The 25,709-nt window shown below is 47.1% G+C and overlaps 1 protein-coding gene across 2 annotated transcripts; it reads right to left on the bottom strand.

The window, feature by feature from the left end:
- Positions 1 to 2,200: 2,200 nt before the first annotated feature.
- On the bottom strand, positions 2,201 to 24,862 carry LOC142312255 (uncharacterized). Of its 2 annotated transcripts, none has more exons than XM_075351186.1 (7): positions 24,814 to 24,862; positions 14,210 to 14,359; positions 13,904 to 14,080; positions 13,699 to 13,822; positions 13,518 to 13,615; positions 12,838 to 12,928; positions 2,201 to 4,182 (listed from the first exon to the last, which is right to left on the bottom strand). In XM_075351186.1, exons 2-7 carry the CDS (start codon positions 14,285 to 14,287, stop codon positions 3,278 to 3,280), a joined length of 1,473 nt encoding a protein of 490 aa, XP_075207301.1. In that variant the 5' UTR covers positions 14,288 to 14,359; positions 24,814 to 24,862; the 3' UTR covers positions 2,201 to 3,277. The 2 variants fall into 2 exon arrangements, with proteins under 2 accessions (XP_075207301.1, XP_075207302.1); XM_075351187.1 differs by having other exon boundaries at positions 2,201 to 4,179.
- Positions 24,863 to 25,709: the final 847 nt, after the last annotated feature.

The following is a 25,709-nucleotide window of genomic DNA, read 5'->3' as shown; positions in this document are numbered from 1 at the left end:
AAGATTTATCTTAGGAGCAGCTACCACATAAGTCTCTGGAACAACAAGAGGTGATGACTTCTGCAGACCACAGCCAGGAACAACTATAAACCACACCCACAGCATGTGATAAGAGAGACTAACAAGCAGCCCTGCAGAGATTAACTTTTGTCAGCCTGCCTAAAGGCCGCTTTACACACAACGCGATGTCGTTACGGTCACGGAATTCGTGACGCACATCCGGCCTCGTTAGCAACGTCGTTGCGCGTGACACGTACGAGTGACCGCTAACGAGTAAAAATACTCACCTTATCGTTGACACGCTGTCCAGTTCCCAAATATCGTTGCTGCTACAGGTACGACGTTGTTCGTCGTTCCTGCGGCAGCACACATTGCTATGTGTGACACCGCTAGAACGAGAAACTTCACCTTACCTGCGGCCGCACGCAATGAGGAAGGAAGGAGGTGGGCGGAATGTTTGTCCCGCTTATCTCCGCCCCTCCGCTTCTATTGGGCTCCTTAGAAAGGAGGTGGTTCGCTGGTCACAGCGACGTCACTCGGCAGATAAGTAGTGTGACGGGTCCGAACGATGTTGTGCGCCACGGGCAGCAATTTGCCCGTGATGCACAACCGATGGGGGCGGGTACGCACACAGCGTGTAAAGTGGCCTTTAGTCTGTGGGTCAACGCTGCGCTGATTACAGACATCAGTGAAGTTAGCAGGCAGAGTGCCAGAATCTGTAGTTTCCACAGATCCTTAATGACAGCTGGCGATGAGTGCAAAAATTTCCTTGTGACAATATGTTAAATATACTGTCTGTGTATATATTTTTAAATTTCAGGGTCTAATCAAATTCTGATATTTAAACTAACAAGCTGTCCAAACAATATATAGATTTCTAAAAACATACTGGTTTATTAAAAGATTTCTAAAGAGGATTATTGTAGCGATAAACAGAATAAGTACCATGTTTTTCCAAAAAGAAGACCTCCCCCAAAAATGAGCCCTAGCAGGAGTTTTCAGTGCAAGGATTACAGATAAGCCATACCCCCAAAGTAAGCCTTAAGGTACCGTCACACATAACGAGATCGCTAGCGAGATCGCAGCTGAGTCACCGTTTGGTGACGCAGTAGCGATCCCGTTAGCGATCTTGTTATGTGTGACACCTACCAGCGATCAGGCCCTTGCTGTGAGATCGCTAGTCGTTGCAGAATGGTCCAGGCCATTTTCTTCAAAGGCGATGTCCTGCTGGGCTGGACACATCTCTGTGTTTGACACTGTGTGACAGGGTCACAGTGACTGCTGAGATCGTTATACAGGTCACTACTGTGACCTGTATCATTCCTGCATCGCTGGTAAGATCTGACTGTGTGACATCTCACCTGCGACCTCCCAGCGACTTATCTGCAATCCCTATCAGGTCGCATCGTTTTCGGGATCGCTGGTAAGTCGTTGTGTGTGACTTGGCCTTTAGTTGTGGTTCAATAATGAAGTGTCCATGCAGCTAAAAATGTTAAAGAATACTGCAGGACACTTCATTATAGAAATCAGACACACCCAAAATAGAGAAAACAGAAGACCCCGCTATCATACTCACCAGACGTCAAACTGGAAGACCTGCAGTGGAATGCACACCCGCACACACATCACATCGCCCACACTCACAATCACACATCACATTGCGCGCACACACTCGCCGCATCCGGCGATACGGATTGCTTCTGGCCGGCAGAGAATCCTGGGAAGCAGTGCAGTGGAATGAATAGAGGAACTCCGGTGGAATGAATGCGTTCGACTGCCGAGTCCTCCATGGGTTCCACCGCAGGTCCTCGCGCTCCACTACACTGCGTCACAATGGAAGCAATCGGTATCGCCAGATGTGGTGAGTGTGTGTGTATATAAATATGAATATGAGTGTGTTGGCCAGAAGCAGGGGAGGATTGTGTAGAGCATACCTGCTAGGAGCATCCGCCGGTGATCGCATGAGGGGCTGGGAGCCACACAGACCCCAAGTGTGTTTCCCCAAGACCTACCCGAAAATAAGCTCTAGTGCTTTTTCGGGACAAAAAGGAAGTATAAGACAGTGTCTTATTTTTGGTAAAATAGTTGCAACAAAATAATCCATTTCTGCATTACATTTTTTAATGGTTGCCTGCTCTATCAGCTATGCGGATGGCCGCCTTGTCACACAGAAAATATTTTTTTGTTAGTTAATATTGCTTATTATAGTCCAAAAATATGGTAAGTTCTAAGGGAATATTCATTTCTCACTTAATTATATGACACTCTATTATATGATTTTTGTACAATTTATCAAAATCTATCATTTCTCCCCATGTGAATTACAGTGTTTCCCTGAAAATAAACCCTAGCATGATATTACAGGATTTCTGCAGTGTGCTTGAAATATAAGCCCAACTTCAAAAATCAGCCCTACTTACAGTCAGGGCCAGTGTCAGGGGGAGTCAGTCTTTGCAATTTCTCAGGGTCCCCACTCTCTAAGGGGCCCCAGAAGTTGTATTCTGAGGTTCAGATTGTTTAAGGACTTTCCATTAATTCACAGTCTTGCGACAAATTGTCTCTTAATTGGAGGAGTCTAAAAGAAATAAACAGGAGACAGGCTGGTATGCAGGACTGGCATTAAAGGAAAGGGAGAGCAAACTGGGGCATTTCACAGGGTCCTCATTTTCCTAGGGGCTCCAGGATTTATTTCCTGAGGATAACACTGCAAGAATACCTGTGTGACATCACATCATGTCACTAAAGGTCATTGCAGGAATCTAAAGCTGAAGAGGAGACAGGCTGGTGTGTGTGTGTGTGTGTGTGTGTGTAAATGGATGGATGGATGGATAAGAGATAGATAACAGAGGGATAGCTAGAGGAATAAATAGGTAATACATAGATGGATGGATAGGTAAATAGATATACAGTGCGTGTTACACACGGAGTTTGTAGAGTTATGTTGATGTTCCAGATTGTAATATTATTACATTTGAATAAATGTTGATTTTTTTTTTGCTCACCAATAAATGTGAATTGTTGTTCATGGAAAAAAAAAATTAAGACATGCCCTTAAAGTAAGCATAAAATAAAATGCTTAAAAATGTCTTTTTTTTTCGGGGAAATACGGTATTTGATTGTTAACAAAAATAGGATTTTCCAATAATTCATTTTTCACATTCTAGTTATGATAAGGATTTCTCAACGGTGTGACTTCTCTGATGTGTAACAAGATTTGATTTGTAGCTAAAACATATCCCACATTCTGAACATGAAAAAAGCTTCTCCCTTGTGTGGGTTACCTGGTGAAAAAGAAGATGCGATTTCTGGTGAAAACATTTCCCACATTCTGACATGAAAATGGCTTCTCCCCTGTGTGGGTTCTCTGGTGTGCAATAAGAATTGTTTTGTGGTTAAAACATTTCCCACATTCTGAACATGAAAATGGTTTTTCCCCTGTGTGGATTCTCTGATGTGAAATAAGATGTGATTTGTGGTAAAAATATTTCCCACATTCTGAACATGAAAATGGCTTCTCCCCTGTGTGGGTTCTGTGGTGAAGAACAAGATGCGATTTCTGGTGAAAATATTTCCCACATTCTGAACATGAAAAAGGCTTCTCCCCTGTGTGGGTTCTGTGGTGTGTAGCAAGGTGTGATTTGTGGTTAAAACATTTCCCACATTCTGAACATGAAAATGGCTTCTCCCCTGTGTGTATTCTCTGATGTACAATAAGATCCGATTTGTCTCTAAAACATTTCCCACATTCTGAACATGAATGTGGCTTCTCCCCAGTATGAATTCTCTCATGCCTAACAAGAACTGATTTCCAGTTAAAAGATTTCCCACATTTGGAACAAGAAAATCTCTTCTCCTCTGTATGAATTTTTTTAGGTTTAACCAAACATATTTCGAAGGGAAAACTATTTCCATATTCTGAACATGAAAATGGCTTCTTTGTTTTAAGAGCATTTTGGATTTTAGTGCCTATTTTCTGACTTTTATTTTTCTTAGTACTCTGTAATAATTCAGTAGAGCGGACCTGTTTCATAGGATCAGATGATAAATCTTTGTTGTGCAGAGATGATGGGATATCTGGAGTAATGGCATTCACTTCAATTGTATTCTGTGTGAAATCAAGTTCCTCTGATTTATAAATTGAAAATGTTCCTTGTCCTTCTGACGTCCTGGTACCGTCATCTGCTAAGAATAAAACCAGTTATTTTTTTTTTCGTATCCTTGAAATTTATATTTTTGAACATTTCTACCATAGAAATAGCAAGTTATGTAGCAAAATATAATTATTCACTATGACAATGACAGTTCAATCTAATAAAAGACATCATGGCATGAACCATAGAGGATGGTGTTCACCTGTTTGTTCATTCTGCCTCCCAAATATTGGAATAAAAAGCCATCAAAAATAGTGTAGGCAAATATACCAAATATACTTCTACCCATCCGACAAAAAAAGCCCCCACTCAGTTCCATCAGCTGTCAATGGAAACACAGAGGGTTACCACATTATTAGTTGCTCAAAGGCTCTTGAGAACAGACATGGCTTCCATAAACCAATCCAGAAAAATCAGCTCCCCAAAGTCAAATCTCCCCCTTGTTCCTCAGTCTTGCAAAATGTGTCCCAACCAGCATCTATGTATTGTGCATTGCTGTAGTGAGAAGAACCCAATGAATTTACGGTGTGTGTGTGTGTGTGTCTCCTTAAGCACAATCTGGGCACTATGGGGGGGGTGGCTCTGAGGACTTGTAGCAATGCAGCTGTATCACAGCAGGAGGCCTCTGGGGACAACTAGGATGGTACAGAACAGATAAGCCTTCCTGAGATAAGTAAATACCTTAAGTGGCTCCCCACTAAAAGACCTTGAGGGATTTGCCTGCAGGCTAGAAGAATCAAAACCGAGCTCCATGGATTTAAAGTGGCAGTGACAGCCAGAGTAGAGGAGGTGGAGAAGTCCCAGGAAAGGGAGTGCTGAGGGAATTGCAGGACTAAAGACAGGTTATCCTAAGCAACGCCTTAAGATTGGATGAACTGCCTGCCGGGGTAGAAGATTTGGAGAACCGCAACCAGCGGAATAACCTCCGCATCAGAGGCCTCCCTGAGATAATCAGCGCCCCTGAACTGGATGCTACTGCTCAGAAATTACTTGCACAGATCCTGGGTGGGGAGCAGTTCAGCCCTATTGAACTGGACCGCATCCATAGGGCTCTGGGACCAAGACGACCTGCTGACTCCCGCCCCAGAGACGTCATTTGCAGGGTGCTTTTTTTTAAAGCTAAGGGAATCCATCATTGCTGCAGCTAGACAGAAAAGGACTATCACTTTCATGGACTCCTGCATACTGATTCTGCCGGATCTAGCCAGTCGCACCTTGCAACTGAGGAGAGCCCTGAAACCCCTTTTATTACTCCTAAAAGAGGATATACCGTATAAATGGCGTTTCCCCTTTCAAATAATCGCCTTCAAGGAGGGCAAGTAAGCGGTCATCCGAGGGCTGAGGGATCTTGCGAAGTTCCTTGGAGTGGAGCTTCCAGATTGGCCTTCCACCCCACAGCTTCCTATAACACCTCCCAGATGGCTGACAGTACAATGATCCAACAAGAAAAGAGATGCAGGGGCCACAGGTGGAGACACTTAGGGCGCCTCCATTGGGCCTTAACTTGCCATCTCCATTCTAGGACTGACCTCCCTGCAGTGGATCTTGTTGGCTGAGGTTCCAAGGGGAGCAACATAATACCTCATAAGGGTCTGCTGTATGTTTAAAGGCTTTAACACTTGATATAATTGTGCCATATCCCATACAGTGGAGTTCTCCGCCTGCAGGGGATAATGTTATAGAAATAATACTACACACTCTTTACAGGCATACAATAGTGAGGAGATACGTTTTTCAATGCAAAAATAAAAGGTGAAATTTATTTTAGGATAGAATAGCGACAATTGAAATATTTGACCTTCTGGTCCTCCTTAGTGTTACTGGTTGGGGCAGGGGGCGAGGAGGCAACTGTCCCCCCCGCTACTCCCCGACCTCTCCCCTCTGCCAATCCCTTCACTGTCTTCCCATTGCCCAACGACTCCAGTTCAAAACACTAACCATGGCATAAAAAGCCATCCACAACCTGTCTCCTCCCTACATCTCTGACCTAGTCTCCCGGTACTTACCTGCAGGTAACCTTCGATCCTCACAAGACCTCCTTCTCTACTCCCCTCTCATCTCCTCTTCCCACCATCGCATCCAAGATTTCTCCCGTGCCTCCCCCATACTCTGTAATGCTCTGCCTCAACACATCAGACTCTCGCCTACCTTGACAAGCTTCAAAAGGAACCTGAAGACCCACCTCTTCCGACAAGCCTACAACCTGCCGTAACCCTTAGTCTGATACAGCGCCGCACAATCAACTCTACCCTAACCTACTGTATCCTCACCTATCCCTTGTAGACTGTGAGCCCTCGCGGGCAGGGACCTCTATCCTCCTGTACCTGTCTGTGTCTTGTATTGTTTATGATTATTGTACTTGTCCCTATTATGTACACCCCTTTCACATGTAAAGCGCCATGGAATTGATGGCGCTATAATAATAAATAATAATAATAACAACTGTCGCTGTTGGTTACCTTTTTCTTCCCAGTGCCCTGGTGGTTGGCTTCCACCGATAACTATTCACATGGATAGGAGGGTTTTATACTCATGTTTTGTCTATTATTCTTCTACTATCTCTTTCTCTACTCTTCCCCCACTACCTGCTTCCCTTCCTTCGAGTGGTGGTCGGCTGATACTTGTGTCCTGTTGCTTGATGTTATAAGTCCAAATGAATGACTTAGTTTAGCTCCTTTAATGTTAAAGGGCTTAATGTTCCAGAGAAACGTAGGCAAATTTTACACTTTAGCAACAAGCAGAAAGTAGCTGTCCTGATGATACAGGAGACACATTTTTGTTTGGATTCAGTCCCCAAGATAGCCTCCAGACAGTACCCAACTTGGTTCCATAGCACTAATCGGGATGCCAAGTCCAGAGGAGTGTCAGTGGCCTTCCATAGAACAATTCTCAAATCCCTAATTAACCCCCTTGGTAGATACATCTTTTTACAGGTCTCCTGGAACCAACACAGCTTCGTGATCGCAAACATTTACAGCCCGAACTTTGGCCAGCGCAAATTTCAATCTGATTGCATCAACCTGCTCCTGACTCTTCTATACGGAGTCTTAAAAAACAAATGCGAGACATGAGGCTGGTGGGCGTTTAAAGGATCCTCCATCCAGAGGTTAAAGATTATAGTTTTTATTCTCCGGCTAATGCCGCTTAAAGCCGGATCGATTACTTTTTAGTTTCCCACTCACTGCTGGATTTACAAGTGGGAGCCAAGGTGGGGTCAATGCTCTGGTCAGATCATGCTCCTATATAGTTCTCTATGCACCTGGACCCCCAGAAGTGACCCGGAACCCAATATTACTTCTGTGATTGATTTACCTGGCATTGTGTAGCGGGACCCACTCGAGGGGTAAACCCCTTCCCTTTTCCCGTTCTTTGTCCCATCCCTATTCCCTTTTTGGCTCATATTTCTCCTACCTTCTTTGGATACTTTAGGGATCCTCTCCTTAACTCTTACTATTTTTTCCCCTTTCCCAGGTCTCAGTTATCCCTGCGAGGATTAACGAGTAATAGTTGACTCTGTTTAATGTGGTTGAGTTTGATACAATAAGTGATTTTGCTGCGATTAGCCCACTGCTCTCTCAGTTGTAATATGCGTAATTTCACTGGCCTATGTAATGCTCAATAAACTTTGATTTTCAACAAAAAAAAAAAAAAAGGATGGGATCGGTCCATAAAAGATTATGACAGGATAATTATAGAGGATAAAGAAAAGGCTGTAATACTAAATAGGCACTTTTCATCATGAAACTGACTGTTCCAGGGATCATTCAACAAGGCAAATTTCAAAGACTGCCTCACCCCCCCCCTGATAAAACTAATTTAACACAAGAAGATGTATGCCTGCGTCTGAGTACATTAAACATTGACAAGTCCAACAGGCCAGATGGTATTCATCCATGGATAAACATGGAATTGAGCTCACTAATCGACAGACCACTGTATTTTATCCTCTTAGAGTCTCTTGTAACAGCATTGGTACCTCAGGATTGGAAAATGGCTGATGTGGTACCGATATTTAAGAAAGGTAGGAGGGTGGATCCAGGCAATTACCATCCGGTAAGTCTGACATCAGTGGTGTGCAAGGTTTTTGAGGTCATTTTAAGAGATGACATGCAACGATATATTAGAGAGAATATTATTATAATTGATAACCAGCATGGATTCATGAAAGATAAGTCTTGTCTAACCAACATATTGGGTTTCTATGAGGAGGTAAGTGCAAATCTGGATATTGGTAATGCAGCTGATGTGATTTATTTGAATTTTGCAAAGGCATTTGATAGTTTGCCACGCAACAGTCTTGTAATGAAGCTGCAGAAGCATGAACTAGGGGAAACTATAAGCAACTGGGTAAGGAATTGGCTAAAAGATGGGAAACAAAGAGTAGTCATAAATGGTATGTTCTCTAATTGGGCTATAGTAAGCAGTGGGGTACCGTAGAAATCTGTGCTAAGACCGATTCTTTTTAATCTCCTTACTATCAATCACATCCACAAGGTAATTAATAAAGTGTCAGTCTTTGATGACAACACCAAACTATGTAGGATATTAAAACGAACCTTGATAGTATAATATTAAAAAATAATCTGGATAAGATGGTTGAATGGGCAGACACTTGGCAAATAAGATTTAATGTTGATAAATGTAAAGTAATGCAATTAGGATGGAGTAGTCATATTCTTGCATATACATTAAATGGAAGTAAACTCGGGACTACAGAACAGGAGAAAGACTTGGGTATTCTGGTTACAAGTAAGCTGAGCAGCAGCAGCACTCCATTTCAAACAGCAGCTGCAAAAGCAAACAAGATTTTAGGGTGAATAAGTCCCGTGATCCCAATATATTGTTGCCCCTCTATAAGTCATTTGTAAGGCCACATCTGTAACATGGGATCCAGTTTTGGGCTCCACATTTTAAAAAGAATATTATGAAGTTACAGTCAGTTCAAAAGGTGGGTAACTAAATTAGTGCAAGGAATGGAAGGCCTCCCATATGAGGAGAGGTTGAAAAATTTGGATGTGATTAGCTTACAAATAAGACATCTCAGAGGAGATCTCATTTATATGTCTAAATACATGTGTGATCAATACACAGAACATATGACTTATTTCTCCCAAAGACAATACTAAGGACCAAGGGGCACTCACTGCGAGTGGATGAAAGACGATTATAACAGCTAAATAGGAAAGGTGTCTTTACAGTTAGAGTAGTCAGACTGTGGAATGCCCTACCACAAGAGGTAGTAATGGTTCACATTATAACAAGTTTTAAAAAAGGGCTGGATGATTTCCTCAGTAGACAAAACATTGTCGGTTAGAAATGATTTAGTGACAATATATATAATTGGTGGAGGAAGGTTGAACTAGATGAACTAAGGTTTTTTTTCAATCTATGTAACTGTGGTTTACACACATTGTGGTGTTCAGAAGGGAGAGAGGCATTTAAATTTGGGATGGCAGATTTTACTGAATTTCTTTTTTTGGGTGGGAAGGGGAGCCCAAACGCTTTTCTAGACCCTTTGTGCTACCAGTAATGTGTTCCATATACACTGCTCAAAATATTAAAGGGAACACTCAAATAACACATCCTAGATCTGAAAGAATGAATGAATGAATGAATGAATGAAATATTCTCATTGAATACTTTGTTCTGTACAAAGTTGAATGTGCTGACAACAAAATCACACAAAAGTCATCAATGGAAATCAAATGTTTTAACCAATGGAGGCCTGGATTTGAAGATACACAAAAAATGAAAGTGGAAACAAGTCAAACTGAAAATCAAAACAAGACAAAATTAAAGTGGAAACAAGTCAAAATGAGGCTCATCATTGTGTGTGGCCTCCACGTGCCTGTATGACCTCCCTACAATGCCTGGGCATGCTCCTGATGAGGTTGCGGATGGTCTCCTCCCAGACCTGGACTAATGCATCCGCCAACTTCTGGACAAGCTGTGGTGCAACGTGACGTTGGTGGATGGAGCGAGAGAAGATGTCCCAGATGTGCTCAATCGGATTCAGGTCTGGGGAACGGGCGAGCCAGTCTATAGCTTCAATGCCTTCATCTTGCAGGAACTGCTGACACACTACAGTCACATGAGGTCTGGCATTGTCCTGCATTAAGAGGAATTCAGGGCCAACTGAACCAGCATATGGTCTCACAAGGGGTCTGAGAATCTCATCTCGGTACCTAATGGCAGTCAGGCTACCGCTAGCGAGCACATGAAGGGCTGTGCGGCCCTCCAAAGAAATGCCACCCCACACCACTACTGACCCACTGCCAAACAGGTCATGCTGAAAGATTTTGCAGGCAGCAGATCGCTCTCCACGGCGTCTCCAGACTCTGTCACATGTGTTCAGAGTGAACCTGCTTACATCTCTAAAGAGCAGAGGATGCCAGTGGTGAATTTGCCAATCCTGGTGTTCTGGGGCAAATGCCAAGCGTCCTGCACGGTGTTGGGCAGTAAGCACAACCCCCCATCTGTGGACATAAGGGCCCTCATGCCATCTTCATGGCGTCAGTTTGTAACCGTTTGTGCAGACACATGCACATTTGTGGCCTCCTGGAGGTCATTTTGCAGTGCTCTGGCAGTGCTCCCCCTGTTCCTCCTTACACCAAGGCAGAGGTAGGAGGTCTTGCTGCTGGGTTGTTGCCCACTTACAGCCCCCTCCATGTCTCCTGCTGTAGTGGTCTGTCTCCTGATAGTGCCTCCATCCTCTGGACACTACGCTGACAGACACAGCAAACCTTCTTGCCACAGCTCGCATTGATGTGCCATCCTCGATGAGCTGCACTACCTGTGCCACTTGTGTGGGTTGTAGAGTCCGTCTCATGCTACCACGAGTGTGAGAGCACAACCATCATTCAAAAGTGACCAAAACATCAACCAAAAAGCATTGGTACTGAGATGTGTTCTGTGGTCCCCACCTGCAGAAACACTCCTTTATTCAGTGTGTCTTGATAATTGCCAATAATTTCCACCTGATATCTATTCCATTTACACAACAACATGTGAAATTGATTGTCAATCAATGTTGCTTCCTAAGTGGACAGTTTGATTTCACAGAAGTGTGATTAACTTGGAGTTATATTTGGTTGGTTGAGTGTTCCCTTTAATTTTTTGAGCAATGTATATTCCGTCTTGAGTTGGCACTTACTTTTTGTGGGTTGAATAGAAACCTATTTGGTGGCAATTTGGGTACAGAACATTTTGTACCAATTCACATTTATCCTGTGCTCTATGCGGAGCACTTAGATTAGGGTTTCCATCTACAGCAGTGGTTCCCAAACTCCAGTCCTCACGACCCCCAACAGGTCATGTTTTCAGGATTTCCTTAATATAGCACAGGTGATGTCTTGATAATGATTCCATCACCTGTTCAATAGTAAGGAAATCTTGAAAACATGACTTGTTGGGGGCCATGAGGACTGGAGTTTGGGAAACACTGATCTACATCATCGTAATATGTGATTCAGTTGAAACCCCTGACAGATCCAATCACTATAAAGGAGGCAGCAGAATTACTCTGGTCTCCGGTTGCGCTCTGTTCAGTGGTGTTTGTTTTTCCAAAGGTGCAGAAAACTGTTGTTCACTGCACTTTTGTGCACGCCTAAAAAGATGTACAAAAAGATAAGACAACCACGGACAACAGGCCAGACAGAAGTTCAAATAGACTCCCTCTGCCTCATTACAATGAATTTTCTGTTGAGAATTTTGTCTGAATCACATTTTTCAGAGATTTATACGTAATCCCTGGTGTAAGTGCTCAGCAAAGAGCACAGGATAAATGTGAACATATTTTTATTTAAATGTGCCTTTTTGATTGCATTTTATTCCACATTTTTTGCAGCTGTATGACAAAAAGACAGATTTTATATGTTTTTTTTCTTCTTCAGAGTTTACTGAAGGGGTTAAGTAGTGCTACAGTTTAAAGGGAAACTGTCAGGTGCAATATGCACCCATAACTACAAGCAGTTCTGGATGTATGTTTCTAATCCCTGCATCTAGTAGCATACATAAAGGGATCTTTAGAACAAGTATTTCTAAAGATCCTTTATGATATGCTAATGAGCACAGGGACTAGTCACAAGTGCATTATGTCCTTCAATTAGTCCGCCCTCTTAGCATGTTAGCTCACCCACCCCTTCAGAACGCCGAGTTTAGGGTCAGTACGCATGTTCAGGAAGTCCCTACCAAATAGGACGCACCAGTATCTCTAGGGTTGTGAAAGGATTAATGTTGTCGATCATAAAATCAAAGTGCGATCAAAAAGACTGGATCTGGCTTTGTAGGGACCATATTATCACATTCAGCAGCACAGAAGAGAGAGAAGGTAGATTCATCTCATATGATGCCAGGATTTTAGGAAGAAAACAGCATTACCCTCCGCTTTCTCTTAGAGGCTCATCATAAAATTATTCTTCGAGTGATTTTTTAACTTGTCTGCAGATTCTACGATTATTTGGATTTGTAGCTTAAAGATCTGGGCAGCTGTGATTACACAATGTCTAACTCTAACAGAAGGACCTCCAATGCCCATAGTAGTGCGGACAGTTTCAATGCATTGGTATAGTAGCTGAATGGCGACCACTTGATTGTGATATGGCCAGACTACACCACCGATAAAGCAACCACAGCCAGTGACTGAGAAGTCACAGATTCTTCTCTGCATTTAGTGGTCACTACTCACCTGAGCAATTATCTGTAGGAATCATCTCTTTACACCACTCATCACCCCTCACATATGTCTCTGTAATAATAATATGTCTCCAATCTTCCCCCTGAAATAAATATTGTAAAAGTCACAGACAGATGGAGAAGTCACATCTATGATAAGCTCTAATCCTGCCATCTCCACCATTCTCATTACACAAGTATAAAACATATAATGCTGGTGGAGAGAATTAGCCTGAGCACAAAACTAAAGATAAGCGAACCTTTGGAGGTTCGATTCGCTGGCAACAAACAAATCGAGCCTCCAGGTGTCCGATCCTTGCCAGAGGAGGTTCGGAAACACTGATTGGCAGTTTGAGTCTCCACCCACATACAGCCAGCCATAAGCAGATCCGGGAGAGGGTGGGCGGGCATTTACATTCTTTTTTTTGGGGGGGGGTTTGCACCCTACATGTGATCACGTTGCTGTTACCCCCAGTGCAAGAAATTCAAACACTGCAAGCGGCTCACACAGGGCTGAGCACCAAGTGTACCTGAGCACAGCATTGCTCGTGAGAGTTAAGTTCGTACGTAAAGCATTAGAACTTTGAACCCGAGTCCTGTTTTTTTTTTTTCAGGTTCGCTCATCTCTACACAAGACCTTCACAGCCATTTACACATCATAGGGAGATTTAATGACTCCTTCTCTCCATCTACCTGATGATCCTGAGGAACATCGGGATCTTCTTGTTTACAGTCCTGTGGGAGAAAAGGACGGGGACATCTCTCTGATGTTGTCCTATTACTGGAAAGAACTGGAGGAAACACATACAGGGACTGAATTCATTCCTTACATACAGGTAATTATAGGCCGTGTGTATTTAGTCTTGTCTATTACCTGGTGATGTGAGGGGCTGGGAAACCTCCATCATGATATCCTTGTACAGATCTTCGTGTCCTTCTAAATACTCCCACTCCTCCATGGAGAAATAGACGGTGATGTCCTGACACCTTATAGGAACCTGACACATACAATGATACCGTCACCCCCGATCCCTTCATAGCGTTACTGTATAATGTCCCAGCATTACCAGCAGCATCACCTCTCCAGTCAGCAGCTCAATCATCTTGTAGTTGAGTTCTAGGATCTTCTGGTCATCGATGTCTTCAAGTATTAGGGGGTGAGGTGGAGGCCCCGTGATTGGGCTCAGGGGTCTTCCCCATCCCTCAGATACAGGGGCCTGACAGCGCTCACTAGAGATCTTCACTACTGTGTAATCCTGGTTATGGAGAGACACAGTAATAAATCTTACTACAGACATTTCCAGAGTCCTCACCTCTCCAGTTCTGTCCATCGGTTATTCCCATAGATAAGAATGATGTAATGTGACGTCATCAGAATCTCTCACCTCTCCAGTAAGCCGGAAGAGGATCTCTAGGGTGAGGTGTAATATCCTCTCCGCCATCTTGTCCCTGTCCATATCCATCCTTCACGGGGCAATCAGAAGAACTCTCTTATACAGAAGATCTCCACTGAGAGGATCTGATATTGTAGGGACCTGAATGGAGAGAAGATGACGATGTAACATCATAAAGAATCCGCTGTAATAATACAATTACTGGAGATAATAAAGGGAAACATATCAGGAGATGGAGGAGTTAATCTTTCTTGTCTTGTATAGACTGGAACATAAGTTAAATTGCTGACTATAGCGGGCTTTACACGCGGCGACATCGCTAGCATCGGTTAGCGATGTCGCGTGCGAAATCACCCGCCCCCGTCGGTGGCACGATATGTGGTGATCGCTGCCATAGCAAACATTATCGTTACGGCAGCGTCACACGCACATACCTGCTCTGCGACGTCGCTCTGGCTGGCGAACCGCCTCCTTTCTAAGGGGGCGGTTCGTTCAGCGTCATAGCGACGTCACAGCAGAGTCACTGAACCGCCGCCCAATAGAAAAGGAGGGGAGGAGATGAGCGGCCGGGACATCCCGCCCACCTCCTTCCTTCCTCCTTTTCCGGTGGACGCAGATAAGGAGATGTTTGTCGTTCCAGCGGCGTCACACATAGCGATGTATGCTGCCACAGGAACGACAAACAATATTGTTATTGCAGCAGCAATGATAATTGGGAAGAGGGGGGGCATGTCACCGATCAGCGATTTTGAAAGTTTTTGTGACGATTCAAAATCGCTCATAGGTGTCACACACAACGACATTGCTAACGCGGCCGGATGTGCGTCACAAATTCCGTGACCCCAACGAGATCGCTTTAGCGATCCCGTAGCGTGTAAAGTGGCCTTAAGACATCTTCATGCTCCCAATCATTGGCTATGTTGGTCACTGCTTTGGCAACAGATTGGCTGTGGGAATTACAAGTCAAGCAGCGGGGGCACAGGAGTAATTATTGTGTTACTGTTTTTATTATTTTACAACATTCTGTTCTTTTCCTGACATCTACTAATAAATCCTATATATTTAGGCCACACACACAACAAGCAGTTTCCTCCTCGGAGTCAGCAGCTGAATACATTTCTCATAGACTCATCTTCCATATCACTAATTCTCCTCTCATTTACCGACACTGGAATCGGCATCAGCAAAACTGCAGGAGATATTCATTACACGTGAGAGGAGAAATAATGACATCTTTATTTTCTACTATGTCACTATAAACAGATTTGTCCGGTGTCAGTCACTGACTCCATCACCACCAGCCGCCTATATGAATGTTTCCCGTCTGCCCCGGGATGTAATATTTTATATTAGATCTCGTGTCTGATTCACACACACAAGTTTGATGCATTTATAAAAAATTATTTGTAAAAAAACAGCGGACACAAGATATTTGATGTTAAAATCTACTTGTATAGTTGTACAGTTTTTTGGGACATTACATTTTTGTGGGTATTTTCCTTTTAGGCGTTCCTATATTACATGAAAAACACCAAAAAAAACAAAAACAAAGAAAAGTATTAAAATGTTGCAAGAAAATTGGCACCAACAATACACGCAAAACACAATACAAGAAAAACACAGAAATACAAGAATTGTGAGAAAGATGGTGCACCTTTTATGCCAAATGTTAAACATTTGTTTAAAGAAAAAAAAAACAAAAACAACTTTTTTTTCCATCACATAGTATGTCCGTTAGGCTACATTCACACGACCGTTCCGTTTCTGCGGTCATCAAAAAAACGGTCCTGTTTTTCCACGGATGTATCCGTGTGACAACCACATCCGTCCCTTTCAGTATACAGTCCGTGTGACTTCTGTCTTTTTTTGTGGACCGCAAAAAAACGGAAGGAGAGCTACTTACAGTCCAGGGTATCTAGCCAGATGCTGGTCCCCACATAATGTCTATGGGGAACAGAATCTGGTGCAAAGGGGTAGAAGCAAGTGCTACATACTCACCAATCATTGGCGCGGCTGTCACACTGCTCCTGCGGCAGCTTTGTGCTTCTGAAGCTGGCCGCTCATTAGGCTCATACATATTCACAACTCCCCCTGTCTGTGATTGGTTACAGTCAGACACGCCCCCACACTGAGTGACAGCTGTCTAATTGCAACTAATTACACCTGCCATTGGGTGAGTCTATATTGTACAGTACAATAAATAATTTAAAAAAACGGCGTGCAGTCCCCCCCCCCCCCAATTTTGATACCAGCCAAGATAAAGCCACTCCCCAAAACAGTCCCTCTTTCACCAATTTATTGTAAATCCGGATCCAGCGTAATCCAATAAGGGGGTCCCACGACGATCAATACTCACTGTTCCTCAGAATAGAATAGAATGTTCCTCATTGGCTGGGAGAGCAGTGCAATGAACTGAGCTAACATCAATAGGTCGGGCCAGGTCACTGCAGGGGATGACGAGCGCTGCCGTCAGGGGGTTAGCTAGGTACATTACCTGCGGTGATGGAAGCCGCTGCACTCCTAACATCAGTGCTCATCACTGAGTTCAATGACTGCCACATTCACAAGCGAAGTATCGAGTGGTTTGTGATGTCACCGCTAGTTACAGTCTCAGGCCGCCTGCGAGAGGTGATGTGAGAACACGGTGGGCATGGAAGTCAGTGACGAGCGCTGACGTCAGGAGTGCAGGACTTCATCATCGCAAGTAATGAACTTTACTAACCTCCTGACGGCAGCGCTTGTCATCCCGCAACTGCTTGCACTACAACGAACAATGCTGACACACTGCAGTGCGGACAGATGCTGACACACTGCAGTGCTAGCAGCTGCGGGAACGGAACACAGACTGCAGGGGCACCCGAAGAAAGTCACACCGAAGTGCTTCAGTGTGGCTTCTGAGGATTTTGCGAACCCATTGACTTGTATTGAGCCACTGTTCGTTAGAGAACAGAATAGGACATGTTCCATAATAAAAAAATAAACATACGGCATCCGACGTAATTTTTGTTTGTAGGATCAGATGCACAAGGAAGTGCTTCTGTGTGTCATCCGATCTTACACAAAACACATTGAAAAGATGGTCCTGTCAGTAGGTCTGCAAAAAAACAGAAACTGACCAGGACAATTGGAATGGCCGTCTGAATGAGCCCTTACAGGAATGTTAGTTACTGCAGCAATGCTAATCCTGTAAGTTTAACGACTTGTCAAAAGCAACCATGAGATCTGTGAGAAGCTGGCCACGAACTAAAGACTATTGGACCAATGGACATAGAGCAGATTTCTTACAGCATGGAGTGCTGGTTACATTGATCTTCTTGTTCTGTTTTATTAGAGATTGCTTGTTAGTTTATCGTACACAATTTGAAGGGGGAAGGGGTTGTAACAGTGTGTCATCCTAGTTGGCTTCCGTGGACTCTACTGTAAAGCTCCCATCACACACAGCGAGATCGCTAGCGAAATCGCTGAAATGTCACAGGTTTTGGGACATATCAGCGACCTCGCTAGCGATATCGCTGTGTGTGACAAGCAGCAGCAAGTGGGCCCCTGCTGCGAGGTCGCTGATTGTGACAAAACGATCAGGACTATTTTTTGCTCGTTGGTCTCCTGCTGTGCAGCACGCATCGGCGTGTTTGTCGGCGGGAGACCAACGAGCGCGGGTTTGGACTGGCTACTGGAGGAATCTCCTGTAATACCAGGACTGGATTCAGTTACCTGCATTGCACTCTGGAGCTCTCACCAGACTGCACCGTGAGCGCCGAGTGATTGATTCCCCAGCGATTGCGATTCAGCTCATGACAGCTGCAGACATCCCGGGCTGATCTCCGGTGCTCTCACATGAACTCCGGATTGCAGCCCAGTCTGTCCGCAGCTGTTATGAACTGAACCACAATTGCCAGGGAATCAATCACTTGGTGCTCGTGGTGCAGTCCTGCAAACTCTGAGATCAGACCAGCAGCTGAGAGCTCTGGAGTGCAAAGCAGGTAACTAAATCCAGGCCTGGCATTACTGGAGATTTCTCCGGTAGCCAATCCGACGCTCGTTACACGGGTCTCTTGTGGCTGATCTCTGATCTCTGTGGAGATCTGCCTGATTGACAGCTCACCAGCGACCATGTAGCGACGTTCCAGCAATCCCTGCCAGGTGGGATCCCTGGTGCGTCGCTACGTGTAACGGGACCCTAACCAGGTCTGCAGTAGGATTCGTTATCCTGAATCTGTTGGGGGGTTGTGAGTCTTTTGTTCCTCTCGGCAGGGGGCTTCGTTAGTACACAATCCTACAGACAGGGCTGGAGACTGTGCTTCTGGAACCTTCATACTTTGATATACATGTAGAAAATGTATAATGGGGTGGGTGTGATGAATACTTCTGCCAATACGGGGGGCTACTCCCAGGAGAGGAAGAACAATAAGCATTATATTTAGTCAGTGAGGCAATTGGTGCTTTGAGGTGGAGGAGCGAGGATCTGTTGGTGCGGACCGATCCAGTGCCAATGAAAGGACTATAGAAATTGGAGCTGCATACATGTGTTACGTTTATGATATCCTTCATCTGAAGGAGCATAAGTTCTGTTGTTGCTGGTTGGAGCTTGATACACGTGCTACAGTTGTGATAGCCATCATCTGAAGGAGCATACGGACTGTTTTTACTGGCTGGAGCTGGATACACATGCTATGGTTGTGAAATCCATTGTCTGGATTTGAAGAACTATCCTAAGGACGATTGTTTTCAGCTGGGGCTGGATACACATGCTACGGTCGCAATATCCGGCATCTGGAGGAGCATAAGGACTGTTGTTGCTAACTAGAGCTGGATACAAGTTCTATGGTCATGTCTGGAGGAGCTCAAGCACTGTTATTGTCATGTGGAGCTGGATACACGTGCTATGGGCAGGGCCGTATTTACCATTAGGCACCCGTGGTCCCGTGCCTGGGGCGGCAGGATGCAGGGGGGCGGCACCTTCTAGCAGTAAAAAAAAAAATAATTTTTTTTACACATTCATTAAATCCGCTGTATTTTCGGAGGGGGGAGGGGTGAGAGGCGCACCTTTATTTATTTGTATCCGCGTCAATTAAGACGCGAATGCAGACAAACTGCGGCGGCCGGGCACAGAGAGCTGATTGACCCCGGAACTGCCGGCGCCTGCACTTCCGGGGTCACAGGTGCGCCAATCAGCTCCTTCCTCTGTGCTGTGTCCAATGCTGTGTGGATTTCACATGCAGAGCTCACAGCAGGACGCCGCAGAGGACGCCGCGATGGAAGCCGGTGTCAGAAGAGGATACTCACGTGAGCCAGGAAGATGGCGGCGGGCCCTGGAGTAGGTAAGTGCTCGCAGAGCTGAAGATTCATAAGGAGCGTGGGGGTGTCTCTAATGCAGACTGGAGATCTGCGTATGGGGTGGGAGGAGAGAGGCTGATACTGGGGGAGACTTGGCGGAAGAGAAGCTGATACTGGGGGAGGCTGGGAGGAGAGAGTTTGATGCTGGGGGAGGCTGGGAGGGGGGAGGCTGATGTTGTGGAAGGCTGGGAGGGGGGAGGCTGACGCTGGGGGAGGCTGGGAGGAGGGAGGCTGATGCTGAGGGAGGCTGATGCTGGGGGAGGCTGGGAGGAGAGAGGCTGATACTGGGGGAGGCTGGGAGGAGAGAGTTTGATGCCGGGGGAGGCTGGGAGGGGGGAGGCTGATGTTGTGGAAGGCTGGGAGGGGGGAGGCTGACGCTGGGGGAGGCTGGGAGGAGGGAGGCTGATGCTGAGGGAGGCTGATGCTGGGGGAGGCTGGGAGGAGAGAGGCTGATGCTGGGGGAGGCTGGGAGGAGGGAGGCTGGTGCTGGGGGAGGCTGGGAGGAGGGAGGCTGATACTGGGGGAGGCTAGGAGGGGGGAGGCTGATGCTGAGGGAGGCTGGGAGGGGGGAGGCTGATGCTGGGGGAGGCTGGGAGGAGGGAGGCTGATGCTGGGGGAGGCTGATGCTGGGGAGGCTGATGCTGGGGGAGGCTGATGCTGGGGGAGGCTGATGCTGGGGGAGGCTGATGCTGGGGGAGGCTGATGCTGGGGGAGGGAGGCTGATGCTGAGGGAGGCTGGGAGGGGGGACGCTGGGAGGAGAGAGGCTGATGCTGGGGGCAGAGAGGCTGATGCTGGGGAAATCTGGGGGAGAGAGGCTGATGCTGGGGGAAGCTGGGGCAGAGAGGCTGATGCTGGGGGAAGCTGGGGGAGAGAGGCTGATGCTGGGGGAAGCTGGGGGAGAGAGGCTGATGCTGGGGGAAGCTGGGGGAGAGAGGCTGATGCTGGGGGAAGCTGGGGGAGAGAGGCTGATGCTGGGGGAAGCTGGGGGAGAGAGGCTGATGCTGGGGGAAGCTGGGGGAGAGAGGCTGATGCTGGGGGAAGCTGGGGGAGAGAGGCTGATGCTGGGGGAAGCTGGGGGAGAGAGGCTGATGCTGGGGGAAGCTGGGGGAGAGAGGCTGATGCTGGGGGAAGCTGGGGGAGAGAGGCTGATGCTGGGGGAAGCTGGGGGAGAGAGGCTGATGCTGGGGGAAGCTGGGGGAGAGAGGCTGATGCTGGGGGAAGCTGGGGGAGAGAGGCTGATGCTGGGGGAAGCTGGGGGAGAGAGGCTGATGCTGGGGGAAGCTGGGGGAGAGAGGCTGATGCTGGGGGAAGCTGGGGGAGAGAGGCTGATGCTGGGGGAGGCTGGGGGGAGAGAGGCTGAAGCTGGGGGAGGCTGGGGGGAGAGAGGCTGATGCTGGGGGACGCTGGGGGAAGAGAGGTTGATGCTGGGGGGAGAGAGGCTGATGCTGGGGGAGAGGCTGCTGGTGAAGGCGGGGGAGAGCGGCTGATGCTGGGGGAAGCTGGGGGAGAGAGGCTGATGCTGGGGGAAGCTGGGGGAGAGAGGCTGATGCTGGGGGAAGCTGGGGGAGAGAGGCTGATGCTGGGGGAAGCTGGGGGAGAGAGGCCGATGCTGGGGGAAGCTGGGGGAGGCTGATGCTGGGGGAGGCTGGGGGGAGAGAGGCTGAAGCTGGGGAAGGCTGGGGGGAGAGAGGCTGAAGCTGGGGAAGGCTGGGGGGAGAGAGGCTGATGCTGGGGGACGCTGGGGGGAGAGAGGCTGATGCTGGGGGACACTGGGGGGAGAGAGGTTGATGCTGGGGGGGCTGGGGGGAGAGAGGCTGATGCTGGGGGAGAGGCTGCTGGTGAAGGCGGGGGAGAGCGGCTGCTGCTGGGGGAATGGGAGAGAGGGGCCAATCCTAGAGACAGAGGACAAGGGTGGAGGGATAGTGCAATGACAAAATTGATGGGGGGAGTGTAAGGACTCAGAATGAGAGGGGGGCAGCATTGGGAGCTCATTATGGAGAAGGGGCAGCATGTGTGGGCTCAGTATGGAGTGGAGCAATGTAGGGGAGTCAATATCAAGAGTGGGGTAGTGTGTGTGTGTGTGTGTGTGTGTGTGTGTGTGTGTGTGTGTGTGGGAGGGGTGTCTCAGCATAAGCGTTAGTGTGGTGGTCTTAGTATGATGAATGGGGCAGCATGGAGGTGTCATTATGGAAAAGAGGAAGGCAGCATTAGGAGCTCATGGAGAGGGGCAGCATGCATGGGACATTGAGAGGAGGGAACAGCATGCATGGGAAACTGTGAGGAGGGAGCAGCATGCATGGGACATTGTGAGGAGGGGCAGCATGCATGGGACATTGTGAGGAGGGGCAGCATGCATGGGACATTGTGAGGAGGGGCAGCATGCATGGGACATTGTGAGGAGGGGCAGCATGCATGGGACATTGTGAGGAGGGGCAGCATGCATGGGACATTGTGAGGAGGGGCAGCATGCATGGGACATTGTGAGGAGGGGCAGCATGCATGGGACATTTTGAGGAAGGGGCAGCATGCATGGGACACTGTGAGGAGGGGGCAGCATGCATGGAACATTGTGAAGAGGGGACAGCATGATGTGAGGTCAATGTGCAGATCATATTTCATAATTGAGGAAGGTGTGGTGGGTATAATTTATAAGGGAGGACAGTGTGTAGTTTATTAGAGGCAGTGTGACAGTCACAGTATATAAGTGGGGACGGTGTGGTGGGAATATTTTATACTCATGCTATGTTTTGATGTGCCCGTGGTGATCCCCATTGGGTGGGGGGGGGGTTAGTGCCCTTTGTTTCTCATTGATACTTTTTCAAGTGTTTTACAGAGTAGATCTGCCTTAAACAGATGTCGTGTGCGAAAACTCAGTGTTACGTTGTCACTAAGGGGCGCGACCACTTAAAGTGCCTAGGGCAGCACGAAGGCAAAATACAGCCCTGGCTATGGGTATGGTGTCCATTGTCTAGAGGAGCATAGGCTGTGATTGCAGACCATACACATTAGATTAACGTCAGATGAAACCGCTGATTTTAGGGGTAATTGGTTGTCTATGTAACGTATATGGGCCTCCTGACAGATTATGTCAGGGGAGTGAAGGATTTCTGATGCTGATCCGTTTATTTCCCCTGGAGATAATCCTCCGACAGAGGAGTCTGATATTGACTCTCTCACAAAGGCCACATTAAATTTAACAGAGTACAATGGTTTGGTGTATGGAGAGTAGGGAGAAATATATGTCAGCTGAATGATCGTTTAGCCAACAGTTATCTAATGTGTATGGATCCATTAGTATTAGGGTATGATTCCACTTGCATATGACTCGTGGAAGTCTTGCATCGGTATCATCCGGCACGGCGCACACTCTCCTGCCAAAGTGGGTCGGCTGCATGTATTTCCATGCGGACGACCCGCTCTTGTCAGGAGAGTATGCGCCGCGCCGGGTGATAATGATGCAATACTCGCACGAGTCATACGCAAGTGGAATCATATCCGTACACTGACAGGAAAGATAATACTTACACTAGAGTAGTGCATTGTATCTACTGAGCAATCTGAGGCTTGTATGTTGTATCATAGCAGTAATTAAGATTATTGAAAATGTCTAGAAAAGTTTAAGTGAAAAATAAAATCACAGTTTTAGCAAGAAAGAAAGAAAATATTTTCCATTCTTGATGAAAACAGAGAGAAGGCATCTTTCATATATTTGAGGTAACTGAAAATCAGCAGCCATTATTTTATATGAGGCAAAAAGAAAAAATTCTGGGGGCAGCTTGTAGTATCAATGCGTGTGGTGGGATGGAGGTAGTGTGGGAACAATATACTGTGTGTGGAGGGGATGGCAGCACTGTGGGAACATTATACTGTGTGTAGAGGGGATGGCGATACTGTGGCAACATTATACTGTGTGTGGAGGGGATGGCGATACTGTGGGAACATTATACTGTGTGAGGAGGGGATGGCGGTACTGTGGGAACATTATACTGTGTGAGGAGGGGATGGCGGTACTGTGGGAACATTATACTGTGTGGTGGGATGGCGGTACTGTGAGAATATTATACTGTGTGTGGGGGGGATGGCAGTACTGTGGGAACATTATACTGTGTGTGGAGGGGATGGCAGTACTGTGGAAACATTATACTGTGTGAGGAGGGGATGGCGGTACTGTGGGAACATTATGCTGTGTGTGGGGAGATGGCGGTACTGTGGGAACATTATACAGTGTGTGGAGGGGATGGCAGTACTGTGGGAACATTATACTGTGTGTGGAGGGGATGGCAGTACTGTGGGAACATTATACTGTGTGTAGAGGGGATGGCGGTACTGTGGGAACATTATACTGTGTGTGGGGGGATGGCGATACTGTGGGAACATTATATTGTGTGTGGAGGGGATGGCCATACTGTGGGAACATTATATTGTGTGTGGAGGGGATGGCGGTACTGTGGAAACATTATACTGTGTGAGGAGGGAATGGCGGTACTGTGGGAACATTATGCTGTGTGTGGGGAGATGGCGGTACTGTGGGAACATTATACTGTGTGTGGAGGGGATGGCAGTACTGTGGGAACATTATACTGTGTGTGGAGGGGATGGTGATACTGTGGGAACATTATATTGTGCGTGGAGGGGATGGCGATACTGTGGGAACATTATATTGTGCGTGGAGGGGATGGCGATACTGTGGGAACATTATACTGTGTGTGGAGGGATGGCGGTACTGTGGGAACATTATACTGTGTGGGGGGATGGCAGTACTGTGGGAACATTATACTGTGTGTGGGGGATGGCAGTACTGTGGGAACATTATACGGTGTGTGGTGGGGACGGCGGTACTGTGGGAACATTATACTGTGTGTGGAGGGATGGCGGTACTGTGGGAACATTATACTGTGTGGGGGGATGGCAGTACTGTGGGAACATTATACTGTGTGTGGGGGATGGCGGTACTGTGGGAACATTATACGGTGTGTGAGGGGATGGCGGTACTGTGGAAACATTATACTGTGTGTGGGGGGGATGGCAGTACTGTGGGAACATTATACTGTCTGTGAGGACCTCAAACTTGTGGAAACCAAGAAGGGGGCGCCATGCTACTTGTTTCCTGTCTTTTATAGTTGGGGCGTCTGTATCTATAAGAGGGAAAGTAACAAAATCATCAGAATTCACAGAGACCAGTAAGAGAAAAACCCCAAGAAAGTCTCGGAGCTGAAGGGGTTAATGCCCCCTGCCCCAGTAATGGGGAATCTCCACACACCTCCTCCTGCAGAGCCGCACACTAGATATATGGCTGCTCTGTGCTTCCAGGACCTGTGATGATGTCACATGGAGGGGAGGAGTCAGGGGTCACATGATCAGCTCCTCAGTGTATGCAGGACTCTGCTGTGCTTGGTGTCAGGTGCTGGATGAGGGGAAGGTTATGTGTGGGGTCAGGAGGGGTTTACAGTGTGGATGGAGCAGAGCCGTGTGTGTACGAGGTGTACGGAGCGGAGCCGTGTGTGTACGAGGTGTACGGAGCAGAGCCGTGTGTGTACGAGGTGTACGGAGCGGAGCTGTGTGTGTACGAGGTGTACGGAGCAGAGCCGTGTGTGTACGAGGTGTATGGAGCAGAGCCGTGTGTGTACGAGGTGTACGGAGCAGAGCCGTGTGTGTACGAGGTGTATGGAGCGGAGCCGTGTGTGTACGAGGTGTACGGAGCAGAGCCGTGTGTGTACGAGGTGTACGGAGCGGAGCTGTGTGTGTACGAGGCGTACGGAGCAGAGCCGTGTGTGTACGAGGCGTACGGAGCAGAGCCGTGTGTGTACGAGGCGTACGGAGCAGAGCCGTGTGTGTACGAGGCGTACGGAGCGGAGCCGTGTGTGTACGAGGTGTACGGAGCGGAGCCGTGTGTGTACGAGGTGTACGGAGCGGAGCCGTGTGTGTACGAGGTGTACGGAGCGGAGCTGTGTGTGTGTGTTTGCTGTACGTAGCGGAGCCATATGTGTCTGATATGAGTAGAGTGGAGCCATATGGATAAGATTGTGTATGAGGAGGAGCCATCGTGTACAATATATCCAGTGACAAGCAGAAGGGTAACAATGCTCTGCCCTTGTGCCTTTCAGGCTCCATATCTCTCCGTCCTCTACAGCTCTGAGCGTGAGACGACCTTCATGT

This window comes from Anomaloglossus baeobatrachus, chromosome 5 (genome assembly GCF_048569485.1).
Source record: "Anomaloglossus baeobatrachus isolate aAnoBae1 chromosome 5, aAnoBae1.hap1, whole genome shotgun sequence".
Lineage (NCBI taxonomy): Eukaryota > Metazoa > Chordata > Amphibia > Anura > Aromobatidae > Anomaloglossus > Anomaloglossus baeobatrachus.
The sequence above is the reverse complement of the archived record's forward strand: the minus strand, read 5'-3'. Positions and strand labels throughout refer to the sequence as shown.

Bases quoted from the DNA above. Each gene is read 5' to 3' on its own strand.
- LOC142312255 (XM_075351186.1), bottom strand. From the start codon at position 14,287: ATGGATATGGACAGGGACAAGATGGCGGAGAGGATATTACACCTCACC. The intron at 12,929-13,517 runs GTAGATGGAGAG...TATTTATTTCAG, and splicing joins ATGTTCCTCAGGATCATCAG to GGGGAAGATTGGAGACATAT. The intron at 4,183-12,837 runs GTGAGTAGTGAC...TTTTATTCTTAG, and splicing joins TCCTACAGATAATTGCTCAG to CAGATGACGGTACCAGGACG.